Source organism: Trachypithecus francoisi, unplaced genomic scaffold (genome assembly GCF_009764315.1).
Source record: "Trachypithecus francoisi isolate TF-2019V2 unplaced genomic scaffold, Tfra_2.0 Lachesis_group4, whole genome shotgun sequence".
NCBI classification, from domain to species: domain Eukaryota; kingdom Metazoa; phylum Chordata; class Mammalia; order Primates; family Cercopithecidae; genus Trachypithecus; species Trachypithecus francoisi.
The window spans coordinates 54,071,922-54,090,025 of record NW_022681469.1 but is presented as its reverse complement, the minus strand read 5'-3'; the positions used below and the strand labels follow the sequence as shown (position 1 = coordinate 54,090,025).

Here is an 18,104-nt window from a genome sequence, read left to right as displayed (position 1 = left end):
CTAAAAATACAAAAAAAAAAAAAAAATTAGCCAGGCATGGTAGTGGGCGCCTGTAGTCCCAGCTACTCTGGAGGCTGAGGCAGGAGAGTGGCGTGAACCTGGAAGGCGGAGCTTGCAGTGAGCCGAGATTGCACCACTGCACTCCAGCCTGGGCAACAGAGTAAGACTCTGTCTCAAAAACACAACAAAAAAAAATTACAAATATGTTTAATACCTAATAGGCCAGGCCTGAAAGAAATTTGTTTCCTTAAACATTTGACATTAATTTTGGTTCTAACTGTAATTATAGTTTGAGAATTTGTTCATATAAAATTTAAATTATAGGCCAGGCATAGTAGCCCACACCTGTAATCCCAGTACTTTGGGAGGCAGAGGTGGGAGAATTGCTTGAGACCAGGTGTTTGAGACCAGCCTGGGCAACATAGCAAGACTCCATCTCTACAAAAAGTATTAAAATGAACAAAAAGCCAGATGTGGTGGTATGGACCTGTAGTCCTAGCTACTTGGGAGACTAAGGCTGTAGTGAGCTATGATCATGCACTGGGACTCCAGCCTAGGTGACAGAGCAAGATGATGTCTCAAAAAAAAAGTAAAATTTAAACTGTGTTTGGGTTTTGTGAGGTTATAAAGCATTCCTTTTAAACTTGTAAAATGAGGCCGGGCGCGGTGGCTCAAGCCTGTAATCCCAGCACTTTGGGAGGCCGAGACGGGCGGATCACGAGGTCAGGAGATCGAGACTATCCTGGCTAACACGGTGAAACCCCGTCTCTACTAAAAAATACAAAAAACTAGCCGGGCGAGGTGGCGGGCGCCTGTAGTCCCAGCTACTTGGGAGGCTGAGGCAGGAGAAGGGCCTAAACCCGGGAAGCAGAGCAAGCAGTGAGCTGAGATCTGGCCACTGCACTCCAGCCTCGGTGACAGAGCAAGACTCCATCTCAAAAAAAAAAAAAAAAACTTGTAAAATGAAAGCTTATGTTTACATGTTTCATATGACAGTTTTTAAAATTTAATGTTCTTTCTGCTGCTTTCATTTTATCCCTTATTTTTGTCTTTTCCCATATTCTAATCTACCTAAAGTTATAGCCATATTTAATATAGTATTAATATCAAGTATTGTGTTTAGGGAAATAATGGATACATATTGAAATAGGGATCCTATTACCTTAATCTAAAGAAATAGAAACTCCGCACCTGTGTAGTCTTACCATGTTAAAAGAACCAAATAATAAATCCATAAGTATTTTTATAGAGAACATTTTATAGAGAACATTTTTATAGAGAACATAAGTATTTTTATAGAGAACAGCAGTACAGAGAAGCTGTTTAGGATTCTCAAAATTGTTATAATATGGTTGATGCAGATAATGGAGATCTCATTTCCCTCCTTTGTTTTCCCTAAACAGTATAAAAGAAGCCTGTATTGTTTTGAATTTGAACGTCGGTTCTGCACTACTCCTGAAAGATGTACTGCAGTCAACTTCAGGGCAACTTCCTGCCACAGCAGCATTAAACGAAGTTGGAATTTACAAACTGGCTCAACAAGATGTTGAGATTCTACTTAATTTGAGGACAAATTGGCCTAATACTGGAAAATAATGTCTTTCAGAAAAACGTTTTCTTGGTTTTTGTTTTTAAGAGGAAGCCAATTGGATTTCAGGTTATATGATGAAATTCTGAATTAATGAAACTGGAAAACTTTATAGGATTATCTTGGATTTATGGTGTTATTAAAATGCTGACCATATTTCCTTCATCCTCTTGTTCCTAAGGAAACAAAAACAGAAAACGAAACAATGAAAACTCATTCTATTTACAAGTATAAATGCTGAGTATGTCTGTTGAAGACAAGAGCAGAGATATTAAATTATAACCAACTTTTCAATTTCCTGTGCTAATTAAGGAAAATTCTGTTGATTAAGGACAATCAAACATAGCCAATAAACTTTTTTAAAACTCACTTTAGAATGCATATTTTGGCCGGGCGCGGTGGCTCAAGCCTGTAATCCCAGCACTTTGGGAGGCCGAGACGGGCGGATCACGAGGTCAGGAGATCGAGACCATCCTGGCTAACACGGTGAAACCCCGTCTCTACTAAAAAATACAAAAAATTAGCCGGGTGAGGTGGCGGTCGCCTGTAGTCCCAGCTACTCGGGAGGCTGAGGCAGGAGAATGGCATGAACCCGGGAGGCGGAGCTTGCAGTGAGCTGAGATCCGGCCACAGCACTCCAGCCTGGGCGGCAGAGCGAGACTCCGTCTCAAAAAAAAAAAAAAAAAAAATACATATTTTAATTGAAGCACCTGTATCTAGTTTGGGAATTCACTATATTTCCTTAAGAAAACTGGCAGGGCACAGTGACTCATTCCTGTAATTCTAGCACTTTGGGAGACTGAGGTAGAAAGATCGCTTGAGGCAGGAGTGTGAAACCAGCCTGGCCAACATGTCAAGACCCTGATGCATGCCTGTAGTTCTAGCTACTTGAGAGGCTGAGGTGGGAGGATAGCTTGAGCCCGGGAGGTCAAGACTACAGTGAGCTGTGATTGTGACACTGCACTGCAGCCTGGGCAAGTGAACAAGACCTTGTCTCTTTAAAAAAAAAAAAAAACACATTGTGAGATGGTGAATAAGATAGGATAAGATAGGATTGTTCTTCTTTCTCACAAATGTCCTTCTATTTTAAATGCTTCCTAGTTTCATTCTGTCTGACAGTGGGCAACCTTTTCTTTCTGGATGAAACATTTCAGGCCATGGCACTCTGACTTAAACATTCCCACGTGGTAGGGAATGTAATTAAACATTTTTATTATTTATGTAACTGATGAGACAAAAATCTCAAGTTTCTTTTTTCTTGTAACTTTTCCTTGACCTTGGGCTGTATTCAATAATAGCTTCTTGATTAATAAAATCTCAGAGTAAAACTTCTTAAAAAATTGAGCTAGATTCCCTGGAAACTTTCTACAACTATTAAATTTTATTCCAGTGGTTTTTCTCTGACTTAGCAGTGGGTTAGTACTTTTAATCCTGTAATATCTCAAAATCTAAAATTAGGCCAGGTGCGGTGGCTCACGCCTGTAATCCCAGTACTTTGGGAGGCCAAGGTGGGTGGATCACCTGAGGTTGGGAATTTGAGACCAGCCTGACCAACATGGAGAAACCCTGTCTCTGCTGAAAATACGAAATTAGCCGGGCGTGGTGGTGCATGCCGGTGCATGCCTGTAATCCCAGCTACTCAGAAGGCTGAGGCAGGATAATCGCTTGAACCTGGGAGGCGTAGGTTGCCATAAGCCGAGATCACACCACTGCACTCCAGCCTGGGCAAAAGAGTGAAACTCTGTCTCAAAAAAAAAAAAAAAATTTTAAATTATCAGACTAACATGCGGCCTATGCTACTGATAAACATTGACTTTGTGATAATTTTGAGGAAATATTTTGAGCTAAATTGTATTAGTATGTATTTTATAGAGAGAGTTTCCAGCTAATGTGTTGAGCTCAAAGTGTCTCTGTTAGTTGTCCCAGCATAGTGGTGATTCTTCACCTCATCCTTTGAGAATTGCTGGGGCTTCCTATTTAGAATGGAGCTGGCTGGGCGCAGCCCATTACATGCCTGTAATCCCAGCACTTTGGGAGGCCGAGGCAGTGGATCACTTGAGGTCAGGAGTTCGAGATCAGCCTGGCCAACATGGTGAAACCCTGACTCTACTAAAAATACAAAAGTTAGCTGGGCCTGGTGATGCACATCTGTAAGCCCAGCTACTGGGAAGCTGAGGCAGGAGAATTGCTTGAACCTGGGAGGTGGAGGTTGCAGTGAGCTGAGATACTGCCACTGCACTCCAGCCTGGGCAACAGAGTGAGACTCCATCTCAGGGAAAAAAAAAAAAAAAAAAAAAAATGAAGCTGCCTCCGGAGCTTCCTCTCTAAGCCCAGCATTTTCCCCTCCTATTCCCGAACTTAGAGACTTTATTGTCAGCGTTTCCTGTCCTCACTTTCCAGTCAGCTGAAAGTTTCAAGGGAACAAAATATTTCTTTCAAAAGATAGGAACCTATTTTAAAAGGTATTGTGTTTCAAAATCATGCCACCTTATTAAAATATTTGTCACTTAAAAATAAACTTGGCCGGGCGCGGTGGCTCAAGCCTGTAATCCCAGCACTTTGGGAGGCCGAGACGGGCGGATCACGAGGTCAGGAGATCGAGACCATCCTGGCTAATACGGTGAAACCCCGTCTCTACTAAAAAATACAAAAAACTAGCCGGGCGACGAGGCGGGCGCCTGTAGTCCCAGCTACTCGGGAGGCTGAGACAGGAGAATGGCGTGAACCCGGGAGGCGGAGCTTGCAGTGAGCTGAGAGCCGGCCACTGCACTCCAGCCTGGGCGGCAGAGCAAGACTCCATCTCAAAAAAAAAAAAATAAATAAATAAAAAAAAAAAAAAAAAAAAAAAAAACTTACACTTCCTCCTTGAATTTATCCAAAGTTATTATATGTCCATCATCTTTTAAATCTCCATCTTCAGTGCATAGACCCAGAGTTTTTAGGGCTGTAAAATGAGAAGAAATTAAGTGAGAATTTTACAAAGTGAGAAGTATTTTCTGCTAGAAAAAAATGGAATGACCACAAACTATTACCTCAATTTGTAGAATGTACTGACCTTCTTTATACTGTACAAATGATATGGTGCCTCTGCCTGAGGAGTCCATCATCTCAAACATGGCCACAATGTTAGAGTTATCCATAAAGAAAGGAAATGCTACGCCTGTTACTTTTGCAATTCTCAGTCGTTCCAATAGAGATATTAAATATTCTCTTGGTTTTTCTGCAAAAGAATAGTTCCAGCTCTTTCTGATACAAAATTAAAATATGTCACAAATAGAAGTAGTCATTTAACAATTATTAAACAGCTATAGCAAAGGCACTGTACTAGGCACTGGGGACACAGGCCTTACTTTTCATGAAACAGTCCAACAAGAAGGTAAGACATTGAATACTTAAATAATTACATATACAAATGCCCTTTCTCAGATGATTGAATACAGGGACTGGACCTGGGCATTTTTTAGAAAATCTCCCCAAGTGACTATAAGTTGCAGACAGGGTTGAAAACCAAAAAGATAAAGGAAACAGCATAATGCAGGGAAGTTGGCCACCTAAAGAAGTGATAAGATATAAATAGTAGGCTGGGCATGGTGGCTCATGCCTGTAATCTCAGCACTTTGGGAGGCTGAGGAGGGTGGATCACCTGAGGTTGGGAGTTTGAGACCAGCCTCACCAACATGGAGGACTCTCATCTCTACTAAAAATACAAAGTTAACCGGGCATGGTGGCGCATGCCTGTAATCCCAGCTACTCCGGAGGCTGAAGCAGGAGAATCACTTGAGCCTGGGAGGCGGAGGTTGCAGTGAGCCAAGATTACACCATTGCACTCCAGCCTGGGCAACAGAGCAAGACTCTGTCAAAAAAAAAAAATTTTTTTAAAAAATATATGTATATACACACACACACACACACACATACATACATATATATAATAAAAACAGACTGATAAATATGGTCCTGTAATTAGGAAGCATATGTATTCATTTCTAACATAAAATCAATTTGGATAAATATTCTGTAGTTTAAGCAATTTTAAAAATGAAAAATCAAGATCAACTCACTTTTCAGAAATAGTGCAGAACAATCATGATGAAGCCAAAAGTAGTAGTGATAGAGCAGTTTGGGTAGTATATACCACTCCTGTTGCTTGATCATTTTATCATTTCAATTTAAGCTTTACTCTTACTTTTTTTTAAGTTAGAGACAGGATCTTGCTATGTTGCCCAGACCAGTCTCGAGCTCCTGGGCTCAAGCAGTCCTCCCACCTCGGCCTCCCAAAACGTTGGGATTTATAGGCATGAACCACGATGCTTGGCCAATTCATGTTTTCTTTAAAAATTTAAGTTACGGCCGGGCGTGGTGGCTCACACCTGTAATCCCAGCACTTTGGGAGGCTGAGGTGGGAGGATCAGGAGGTCAGGAGATCGAGACCATCCTGGCTAACATGGTGAAAGAAACCCTGTCTCTACTAAAAATACAAAAAATTAGCCTGGCGTGGTGGCGGGCGCCTGTAGTCCCAGCTACTTGGGAGGCTGAGGCAGGAGAATGGCATGAATCCGGGAGGCAGAGCTTGCAATGAGCTGAGATCGCACCACTGCACTCCAGTGTGGGTGACAGAGCGAGACTCCATCACAAAAAAAAAAAAACGTCATTACTGAGAATTTCATGTTTATAAAAGTAAAAAAGTAAAATGAACCCATCACCAACTTCAACTGTTAAAATGTGTGGCCAATCTTAATTCACTATAGCCCTATCCACATCAGTTTGTGAGGAACAAAGTTAATCTTGTTTGTGCCCTAACTGAAGAGTACTGACAATTAACAGCATAAACAATAGCCCAAACCATCTCAGTTAGTTCATTTTATGCAATTCTGACTTAAAAGGTTAAGCAAACTTTCCACTCAATCAGTACTAAAACCAATGTACCAGATCAGCTGCAGACAAAAAAGGACAGCTTTCAATGGAAAATTTTAAACGTGGGCTCAAGATCCTGAAGCAATTCTTCAAAGAATTGTTAACAGGAGATGAAACATGGTTCTACACTGTCATCCTAAAGACAAACTCAATCAAAGCAATGGCTACCAAGAGGTGACATGGTCCAGCCAAAGCACAAGTCGACCAGTCAAGAGCAAAGGTCATGGCAACACTTTTTTGGGATGCTCAAGGCATTTTGCTTGTTGATTTTTTGGAGTCCCAAAGAATGATAGCATCTGCTTATTATGAGAATGTTTTGAGAAAGCCGAAGCTTTAGTTTAAAAAAACCCAGGAAAATTTCACAAGAAAGTCCTTCTCTACCACAGCAATGCTCCTGCTCATTCCTCTCATGGAACAGGGCAATTTTACAAGAGTTTCAATGGGAAATCATTAGCATCCACCTTACAGTCCTGATTTAGCTCCTTTTGACTTTTTTGTTTCCTGATCTTAAAAAAACCTTTAAAGGGCACCCCTTTTTCTTTATGATGTAAAAAAGACTGCACTGACGTTGTTAAATTTCCGGGGCCCTCAGAGTTCTTTAGGGATGGACTAAATGGCTGGTATCATTATTTACAAAAGTATCTTGAATTTGATAGAGCTTATGTTGAGAAATAATTTTTAGTCTTTTAATTCCATTTTTCCATGGACTTTTTGAAGTCCCTTTATATGTATTTTTTCATGGTGAGAACACTGATAATCTACTCTTTCAGCAGTTTTCAAATATATATATTAACTGTAGTCACCATGATAATACTGTAGGTCTCTTGAACTTACTCTTCTGTCTGAAATTTTGTGTCCTTTGGCCAACATCTCCCCAATGCCCCTACCCTCTGGCTCTTGAGCATCATTTTCCTCTTTTTATGAGTTTGACTTTTTCAGATTCCACATATAATTAAGATCATGAGGTATTCTTCTATACCTGATTTACTTAATGTCTTCTATGCTCATCCATGTTGTTGCAAATGACAGGATGTCTTTTTGTAAGACTGAATAGTATGTCATTGTGTATATATCACATTTTCTTCATCCATTCATCCATGGACACTTAGGCTGATTCTATATAGTGGCTATTGTGAATAGTGCTGCGATGAATACGAGTGCAGGTATTTCTTCAACATACTGATTTCATTTCCTGTGGATATATACCCAGTGGTGGGAATGCCAGATAAATTCTATGTTTACGTTTTTGAGAAACCGCCATATTGTTTTCCACAATGGTTGTACTAATTCACAATCCCACCAGTGGTGTACAAGGGTTCCCTTTTCTCCACATCCCTGCCAACACTTGAAATCTTTCATCTTTGGTTAGTGTTTTAGAGATGGGGTCTCATTATGTTGCTCAGGCTGGTCTTGAACTCCTGGACCCAAGTGATCCTCCTGCCTTGGCCTCCTGAGCAGCTGGGACTACAGGCATGTGCCATCATGCTCAGTTATCTTTTGTTTTCTGATAATACCGTTTCTAACAGGTGTGAGATGGTATCTCATTGTGGTTTTATTTTGCATTCCCTTGGTTAGTGATACTGAGCATTTTTTCATATACCTGTTGGCCATTTCTATATCTTCTATGGAAAAATGTCTATTTATGTCCTTTGCCCATTAATTTTTTTTTTTTTTTAACTATTGAGTTATTACATGTTTTGGATATTGACCCCTTATCAGACACATAGTTTGCAAATATATTCTCCCATTCCATAGGTTGTCTCTTCACTCAGGTTATGTTTTTGAATCTTTTAATTTATAGGTTTCCACTCCATCTTTTTCATCCCTGGGAATCTATGTGTTGAAACCAGAAGTAGAGTTTTAAATCTAATATTGTGCCTTGCTGGTACAAATATGCTCTAGCAATAAATAGGCTAGTAAAGGCAGTCACATTTTGTATGAAATCTTCTGTTTCTTCTTTCTGGACCATATATCAAATTCAGAAACTGGAAAAAGACCAACTTTGAATTTCAACTCACTACATTTCATTTTAAGGCTTGAGTAAGTAAATAATGCTAATGGAACTTGGTGTACCACTTTGATGAAAATCCAAACCAGGCTTATTGTGTATCCTTTAGGCTGCATGGGATGTTACAATGTTTATGTTTGGAGCCTACAATGTATGCTCTACCTGCTTTTAAAAATGTTTTGAAAATGATCACAACATAAATATATATAATAAAGACAGAACCTTTTTAAAACATGAAAGGCAGAGCCAAATGTTACTAACCACCTATGTTACATACATGTCAGCAGACATAAGAAAACAATTCTTCAAGGGATACAACATTCAGGTTCAACTTCTTAATCAATAGCTAATTGACCTCCTATGTTACATAAAATGTCAGCTGATATAAAAAACAGTCCTTCAAGGGATACAATGCTTAGGTCCAACACCTTTTTTTTTTTTTTTTTTTTTTTTGAGACGGAGTCTCGCTCTGTCGCCCAGGCTGGAGTGCAGTGGCTTGATCTCAGCTCACTGCAAGTTCCGCCTCCCGGGTTCACGCCATTCTCCTGCCTCAGCCTCCCAAGTAGCTGGGACTATAGGCGCCCGCCACTTCGCCCAGCTAGTTTTTGTTTTTGTATTTTTTAGTAGAGACGGGGTTTCACCGTGTTAGCCAGGATGATTTCGATTTCCTGCCCTCGTGATCCACCCATCTCGGCCTCCCAAAGTGCTGGGATTACAGGCTTGAGCCACCGCGCACGGCTGGGTCCAACATCTTAATCATGATAGCTAACTGAGCCCTTACTATATGTCTGGTACTATGCGAAGCATTTTCTATGGATCACTTCATTCACTTCTCACAACAGTCACTTGTTCAAGGCCACACAGCCAGTATGAATCCAGGTAATGTGCTTCTAAAGCTTGCAGACTTTACCATACTCTACTACAATGGAAGCATCTTCAATGGTGAAATTTAGTCAGTCATGATGGTCTCTATTGAGTTTTTTCTCAATAGCTTTCAAATTCATTTTACTCCACCAATCCCACAGCAATCTCTCTCATTTGGGTTACTATTGATATAATTGTCTAATTTTATTAAAGCCATCCCTAAAAATTCATATTCCCTCCTTATATAGCATAGAATTGTCACTGGAAAATGGCAGCACGGCCAGCAACCGTGTGTGTGTGTGTATATATATACACACATACTCATATGTACACACATATATATACAGTACATATATACACATATACACAGTATATATAAAAATATATATACTCTATTAGTATGTTTTCATGCTGCTGATAAAGACATACCTGAGGCTGAGTAATTTATACAGGAAAAAGGGTTTAATGGACTTACAGTTCCACATGGCTGGGAAGGCCTCACAGTCATGGTGGAAGGCACGAAGGAACAAGTCATGTCTTACATGAATGGCAGCAGGCAAAGAGAGACCTTGTGCAGGGAAACTCCCGTTTTTTTGTTTGTTTGTTTTTTTGAGACGGAGTCTCACTCTGTCGCCCAGGCTGGAGTGCAGTGGCGCGATCTTGGCTCACTGCAAGCTCCACCTCCCAGGTTCACGCCATTCTCCTGCCTCAGGCTCCTGAGTAGCTGGGACTACAGGCACCCGCCACCATGCCTGGCTAGTTTTTTTGTATATTTTTAGTAGAGACTGGGTTTCACTGTGTTAGCCAGGATGGTCTCGATCTCCTGACCTCACAATCTGCCCACCTCGGCCTCCCAAAGTGCTGGGATTACAGGTGTGAGCCACTGCGCCCAACCGGAAACGCCCGTTTTTAAAACCATCAGATCAGGTTAGGCACAGTGGCTTACGCCTGTAATTTCAGCACTTTGGGAGGCCAAGGAGGGTGCATCACCTGAGGTCAGGAGTTCAAGACGAGCCTGGCCACCACGGTGAAACCCTGTCTCTACTAAAAAAAAAAGAAAAAAAAAAATTAGCCAGGCGTGCTGGTGTGTGCCTGTAATCCCAGCTACTCAGGAGGCTGAGGCAGGAGAATCACTTGAACCCTGGAGGCAGGGGTTGCAGTGAGCCGAGATCGCGCCATTGCACTTCAGCCTGGGCAACAAAAGTGAAACCTCGTTTCAAAAAAAAAAAAAAAAACACGAAAACGTGGCCATCAGATCTCGTGAGACTTATTCACTATCACAAGAACAGCACAGGAGAGACTCGGCCCCATGACTCAATTACCTCCCACCAGGTCCCTCACTCACTGTGTGGGAACTCAAGATGAGATTTGGGCAGGGATACAGCCAAACCGTATCATATATATCTATATACACACACACACATACACACACACACACACACACGCACACACACACACACACATATTGTTTTGAGATGAAGCCTCACTTTGTCATCCAGGCTGGAATGCAGTGGTGCAATCTTGGCTTACTGCAACCTTTGCCTCCCAGGTTCAAGCGATTCTCTTGCCTCAGCCTCCCAAGTAGCTGGGATTACAGGCATCTGCCACCATGCCCGGCTAATTTTTGTAACACCCAGCAATTATATTTCCCAATATACCCTAGCTGAGGCAAGGTTTTCCTACCAAATTATTTCAGGTCAGGTCAGGTCTTGCTGTTAAGTGACTTATGAAACTGTTGGTTTTCAGAGCTTTCAGAATTTTGGAATTGAGAATGGGGGACTGCATACCTGTTTCCTCAATAGTAATTGCCCAATCAAACTGTCTAGTCTTATTTTCTGCGACTCCTCTGTAATTCCAAGGTTTTCCAATTGGGACACATGTCATCATACCAGGGGCTTCCCAAAGACACAGGATAAAGCTAGTGTGTCTTTCTAAGCGTCGATCATACCTTGGTGAGTAATACAAAACGTTTATATTAATAAATAGGTATGTCTACAGAAGAACAGATCTCATTCATTTTTAGGACAAAACAAATGACTTCAAAGAAACTTCTTATGCCACATCAGGCTAAAGTCCCAGACACTGAATGGACAAGTCTTCTCTCCTCTGTCATTAGGAGGACTCAGGCAGGAAAATTCAACAGCACTGCATACATACTCTGCATGCCAGCCCACCCCTTCTTTAGCTTCATTACCTTCTTATTCTGGCTCAGTGTTTCCATACCTATGGTTTCCTCTCCCCAACTGTGGTGTTTATAAAGATTTTTTTTTGTTTTTGTTTTGTTTTTGTTTTTGTTTTTGTTTTTCTTTTGAGACGGAGTCTCGCTCTGTCACCCAGGCTGGAGCGCAGTGGCCGGATCTCAGCTCACTGCAAGCTCCGCTTCCCGGGTTTACGCCATTCTCCTGCCTCAGCCTCCCGAGTAGCTGGGACTACAGGCGCCGCCACCTCGCCCGGCTAGTTTTTTGTATTTTTAGTAGAGACGGGGTTTCACCGTGTTAGCCAGGATGGTTTCGATCTCCTGACCTCGTGATCCACCCGTCTCGGCCTCCCAAAGTGCTGGGATTACAGGTTTGAGCCACCGCGCCCGGCCCATAAAGATGTTTTAAGGAATTATTATTATTATTATTGAGACAGATTCTTGCTTTGTTGCCCAGGCTGGAGTGCAGTGGCATGATCTTAGCTCACTCCAAGCTCTGCCTCCCAGGTTCACACCATTCTTCCACCTCAGCCTCCTGAGTAGCTGGGACTACAGACGCCTGCCACCACGCCCGGCTCATTTTTTTGTATTTTTAGTAGAGATGGGGTTTCACTGTGTTGGCCAGGATGGTCTCGATCTCCTGACCTTGTGATCTGCCTGCCTCGGCCTCCCAAAGTGCTGGGATTACAGGCGTGAACCACCACACCTGGCCGGAATTCTCATTATTAAAGATGGTACCCAGCCAGGCACAGTGGCTTACACCTATAATCCAAGCACTTTAGGAGGTCGAGGAGAGAGGATCACTTGAGGTCAGGAGTTCCAGACCAGCCTGGACAACATGGCAAAACCCCCTCTCTACTAAAAATACAAAAATTAGCTGGGCGTGGTGGTGTGCGCCTGTAATCCCAGCTACTCTGGAGGCTGAGGCATGAGAGTTACTTGAATCCCGGAGGCAGAGGTTGCAGCGAGCCGAGATGTGCCACTGTACCCTGGCCTGGGCGACAGGGCAAGGGTCTGTCTTAAGAAAGAAAAGAAAAGAAAAAAAAGTGGTATCCATGTCTCAATTTTAAAAAACAGCTACACTATTTATGTGATAGGTATATAATTAATGTATGAGTATTCCCAGACTTCCCTTCCACTAAGGAGAATTTTGTCTTTATCTGCTTAGGTTATTTTCCCCCGATAATGCCTTTTACTGGAAAATTCTGGTTTTGCCAGATGGGTTCAAGGCTTTTTGTGCTGGAGGAAAAAAAGAATCTTCAAGATGCTAAATTGGTTGACATAATAAAAAACTGAGAAAACCACGTAAGATAGGGAGGAGACAGAAGAGGTAGATGGGCTGAGTGTCATGGATTTGGAACCTGACAGGCTCTGCAGCTGCTGTGGAGAATACAGCTGGGAACAAGGAGGAAGGACTTTTGAGCGGTTTTACTGTGGATTATGAGTTAAAATCTTTTTGATTCCTTTCAAATTACTCTTGATTGCTGGAATGACTGTGCTTCTTTGAGTGGGATTCTGTGTTGTGACCGAGATGGCCAAATGGAGGCCTCTGTTTGTGTGTATTATAACTGTTTGAGATTCTCAGAGACTATCAGAAAGTTTATGCAGATCAGGTAAGTGGGCTCATGTTGAAACTCAGAAAAATTAATTTTTCATTCAGTTGACCCATTGGCTGCCATGGTGCTTTTGTCTTTTTTTTTTTCTTGAGGCAGAGTCTCGTTCTGTCACCCAGGCTGGAGTGCAGTGGCACAATCTCAGCTCACTGCAATCTCTGCCTCTGGGTTCAAGCGATTCTCCTGCCTCAGCCTCCCGAATAACTGATTATAAGCATGTGCCACCACACCTGGCTAATTTTGTATTTTTAGTAGAGGCAGCATTTCACTGTGCCACGACATCTGGATAATTTTGTATTTTTAGTAGAGAGAGTTTTTCACCACATTGGCCAGGCTGGTCTCGAACTCCTGACCTCAAGTGATCTACCCGCCTCGGCCTCCCAAAGTGCTGGGATTATACGTGTAAGCCACCATGCCTACCCTGTCTTTTTAATTTTAAATTGTTTTTGTTGTTCATATCATGTTTAAGATACCCATATTAAGGATAATTGAATGTTCCAGTTGGCCTGGGACAGTCCTAGTTTACCTTGTTGTCCTGGAATAATTATTAATAGTACCTATTTTCACTCAAAATATCCCTGGTTTGGATGATAACTCATACAGTCATCTTACCCATAAAGAACTACTAATGAAGACAGGAAATGTAAGTGTAAGTCAGTGAGGAGCATCAAAATAACAATTTGGTAAATTCTCAAGAGAATCTGCAGATTCATAAATTGCATTCTTCTGATAAAAATTATACAACACATCAAGATGTAAAGAAAATTAGAGAATCAAGCCAAGATGTCCAATATCCAATAATTCCAGAACGATATAGGTAAGGAAAATAAGAAAAATACTTCCCAGAGCTGAAAGAAAAATGTCTCCAAATTTAACAAGACCATAAAGTACCGAGAGCATAATACATTAACAGCAACAACAACGAAACCATTCCAAGGCATATAAATATTTAGGACACCAGAGATAAGATAAAAAGACACTCCTAAAAAGTTTCCAGAAAGCATAAACTTGCCTCATACCCAGATCAAGAATCTGATGACATATGACATCAGAATTCTTCAGAGCAACGTGAGAAATTAGAAGACAATGGAACAATGCCTCAAAAATTAAATTAGAAGACAATGGAACAATGCCTCAAAAATTCCGAGGGCAGTATGTTCCAACTTAAAATTGTATCTACTCTTATTTTATGAGACGGAGTCTCGCTCTGTTGCCCAGGCTGGAGTGTAACAGTGAGATCACAGCTCACTGTAACCTCCACTTCCCAAATGCAAGAGATTCTCCTGCCACAGTCTCCTGAGTAGCTAGGACTACAGGTATATGCCACTATGCCTGGCTAATTTTTGTATTTTTAGTAGAGACGGGGTTTTACCATGTTGGCCAGGCTGGTCTCAAACTCCTGACCTCAAGTGATCTGCCTGCCTTGGCCTCTCAAAGTGTTGGGAGGCATGAGCCTCCATGCGCAGCCTCCACTCTATTAAAGTTTTGAATGTAGGAATTCATATTTTTATATATGTGTGTTCCCAAAATCTTTACCCCTCAAAGCACGCTCTCTCAGGAAGCCACTAAAGGATATGCTCCACCAGAAGAAAGGGGTAAAGCAAGAATGAGGGATTGCTGGCCATGCCATAAAACAAGCTCTGAACACAGAAAGGTGAGGAGTCGTCTTAGGATCAGAGTGAGGCGAAGCCGTGAATAACCACTGTGTAGCAATCAGTCCAGACTGGAGCAGGAAGACACAGAGCTGGGGTTACGGGGATCGGGTGGTGGGGGTGGGGGGTGGGGGTAATTACCCAGTGAATGCAAATGTAATGAGAGGAGAGCTGTACTGTGGCAAACAAGGGTATGGATGAATTAGTGATGATCACACAAATTTAAGCCAAAAAATTAAATAAATTATTATCCAGGGAAAACAAGGGAAATATAATCAGTGTAGTATAAGGATTATAGATACTTGCCTAATATTAAAAATTCTGAATACTGAGGATATCAAAATTGTGATCTAAATGTATCTGGAAGATGGGTGTAAGTGGGAACAGGTGTATGAGGTGTGTGTTTAAGATAGCCGTGGCCGGGCGCGGTGGCTCAAGCCTGTAATCCCAGCACTTTGGGAGGCCGAGACGGGCGGATCACGAGGTCAGGAGATCGAGACCATCCTGGCTAACACGGTGAAACCCCGTCTCTACTAAAAATACAAAAAAAACTAGCTGGGCGAGGTGGCGGGCGCCTGTAGTCCCAGCTACTCGGGAGGCTGAGGTAGGAGAATGGCGTAAACCCGGGAGGCGGAGCTTGCAGTGAGCTGAGATCCGGCCACTGCACTCCAGTCCGGGCGACAGAGCAAGACTCCGCCTCAAAAAAAAAAAAAATAAAATAAAATAAAATAAGATAGCCGCATTTTCGTCTTCCACAGCATAAAGCTAGTATCTAACCTAGAGGGAAAAACATTCAGCAGCAGCAATATAGGTCTGTTATTTAGAAATCTGAAGATAAATAGCAAAGAATATTGCTAGAAGACTTGAAATTATTTTGTGCAGAAGCTGGGGATGGTGACAGGAATGCTGTTGTTATTATAAGCTTTGGAGTACTTTTCAATTTTTAAACCCCATACATCCACTTCAATAAAAATGAAATTTAAAAATAAATGTTGACAAACATTTTTATGTAATGAATGTAACATATCCCTTTGTTACGATGAAGAACATTAACATTTGTCTTTAAGAATTTTTTTTTTTGAGATGATGTCTTACTCTGTCACCCGGCCTGAGTAGCAATCTCGGCTCAATACAAGCTCCACCTTCCAGGTTCATGTGATCCTCCCACATCAGTCGCTTGAGTAACTGGGATTATAGGCACACACCACCATGTGCAGCTAATTTTGTATTTTTGGTAGAGATGGGGTTTCCCCATGTTGCCCAGGCTGGTCTATGAACTCCTGAAGTCAAGTGATCTGCCCATCACAGCCTCCCAGAGTGTTGGGATTACAGGTGTGAGTCACCGTGCATTGGCCCATCATTTGTCTTAATATATAATATTAGGCTGGAGTGCAGTGGCACAATCACGGCTCACTGCAGCCTCGAACTCCCAGGCTCAAGCGAGACTCCCACCTCAGCCTCCTGAGTAGCTGGCACCACAGGCATGCACCATCATGTCCGAGATCACTTTTTTACTTTTAGTAGAGGAGCAGTCCCAGCTGTGTTGCCCAGGCTGGTTTAAGAACTCCTGTGCTCAAGTGTTGGGATTACAGGCGTGAGCCACCGCCCCCAAGGAGCTTCATGAGTAGCTGGGATTACAGGCATGCACTACCACACCCAGCTAATTTTGTGTATTTTTAGTAGAGAGGAGGTTTCACCATGTTGGCCAGGCTGGTCTCAAACACCCGACCTCAAGTGATTCACCCACTTTGGCCTCCCAAAGTGCTGGGATTACAGGCCTGAGCCACTGCACCTGACCTATTTTTCTATTTTTTATTTTTTTTTTTGAGATGGAATCTTGCTCTGTCACCCAGGCTGGAGTGCAATGGTGCCATCTCGTGCCCGGCCTTTTTTTTTTTTTTTGGTTGTTTTGTTTTAATACTTTAAAACAACTAGCAAGAACTTTATCATCCTATACATGATATTGGTTGGGTGTTTTTTGGCACAGTTGGAATGTTTGGTATTTCCATTTCCTTAAGAAGCAAATGGACAATTTTGGCATTTTGGATGCTCCATATGGAGGTCGGCAAATTACAATTCTGCACCCTGGGGAGGACATAAAACTATTTTCACCTTAATATAACTTTTAAATGATACACCACTCCTAAATTACAAAAGGATTCAAATTTTGCAGGGGGTTCAGATGTGTAAAAAAATGTTAGGAGAAGCGATCTCCTCTAGAACATCTATCCTACCCTATCAATTGTTTTGTTGCCAGATTCAAAACTTTGGCCGCGCACTGTGGCTCACGCCTATAATCCCAGCACTTTGAGAGGCCGAGGCGTGATCACTTGAGGTCAGGAGTTCGAGACCAGCCTGACCAACATGATGAAACGCTGTCACTACTAAAAATACAAAAATTAGCCCGGCGTGGTGGCGGGCGCCTGTAATCTCAGCCATTCAGGAGGCTGAGGCAGGAGAATCGCTTGAACCCGGGAGGTGGAGGTTGCAGTGAAACAAGCTCAGGCCATTGTACTCCAGCCTGAGGGACTGTTTTATTGAAGGCCACAGAGTTTATCAACAGCAGAAGGGCTCACGTGGCTGGGAGGCAGTGGAAAGCGAGTGTGTGAGAGGGGGTTTCGTGAGGGAAGCAAGCCCCGCGTGGAGGGATGGCTGTAACGGGTCATGGGGGCCCTTACCCGGCCGAAAGAATAGGAGGGCACTGGTGAGGTAGCTCACCAGCTCCTTGATCCGATGCCTTTCCAAATACTCCGCGGCTTGGAGCTCCCTGTTGCTGGTCTCCATCGGTTCGTGTCATGCTGTTGCTAGGCGACCGCCTGGCGTCCCAGCCGTGCGACTCCGCCTCCCTCTCCCAGGCGCGGTCACGTGACGCCCCTGACCCCTGTGGCTGCGACCTGGACCTGGAATTTCTAGTGCTCAACATTCAGGGCAAGCCTGGGGAATGTAGCAGAGCAGAGAGGGCAGGTGAGGTGTGGACCAACGTCACTGTCCGTGATCCAGGCTGAGGGCTGGGCCCAAGTGCCTTTTTCCATTTCTCTCTCTGGCACCTAGCTCGGTACTTGTTGATCCAATGATTAACAAGGCTTGAAGTGCTGGCATCACAACTCAGCATGAACTAATAACAGAGGGAACTTGTGCAATTTTGAGGGTGCCCAGTGGAGAGTTCTAAGTGGCATCTTCGGTGTGAGCGGCCTGCAGGCATGGCGCTGGCCACCAGGCAGGAAGGTCTTGGCCTGTTGGCTCGACTGGGTTGTGGGCCACAGAGCAG

General features: G+C 42.8%; 2 protein-coding genes across 4 annotated transcripts in view; one reads left to right on the top strand and one right to left on the bottom strand.

Moving 5' to 3' along the window:
• Positions 1–1,961, top strand: part of RINT1 (RAD50 interactor 1) — a 39,873-nt gene extending 37,912 nt beyond the window's left edge. The window contains 1 exon segment of the mRNA XM_033192519.1: positions 1,404–1,961. Within this exon segment, the coding sequence (XP_033048410.1) occupies positions 1,404–1,596 (193 nt within the window). The 3' untranslated portion in view covers positions 1,597–1,961.
• EFCAB10 (EF-hand calcium binding domain 10) lies at positions 1,276–17,694 on the bottom strand. 3 transcript variants are annotated; one of them, XM_033192520.1, is made up of 4 exons: positions 17,515–17,694; positions 4,644–4,808; positions 4,445–4,532; positions 1,276–1,764 (listed from the first exon to the last, which is right to left on the bottom strand). In XM_033192520.1, the coding sequence occupies exons 1-4, from the start codon at positions 17,618–17,620 to the stop codon at positions 1,728–1,730; spliced, it is 396 nt and encodes a 131-aa protein (XP_033048411.1). In that variant the 5' UTR covers positions 17,621–17,694; the 3' UTR covers positions 1,276–1,727. The 3 variants fall into 3 exon arrangements, with proteins under 3 accessions (XP_033048411.1, XP_033048413.1, XP_033048414.1); XM_033192522.1 differs by having other exon boundaries at positions 1,389–1,764; positions 17,555–17,634; XM_033192523.1 differs by lacking the exon at positions 1,276–1,764 and adding an exon at positions 4,005–4,106 and having other exon boundaries at positions 4,440–4,532.
• Between the last annotated feature and the right edge of the window lie 410 nt (positions 17,695–18,104).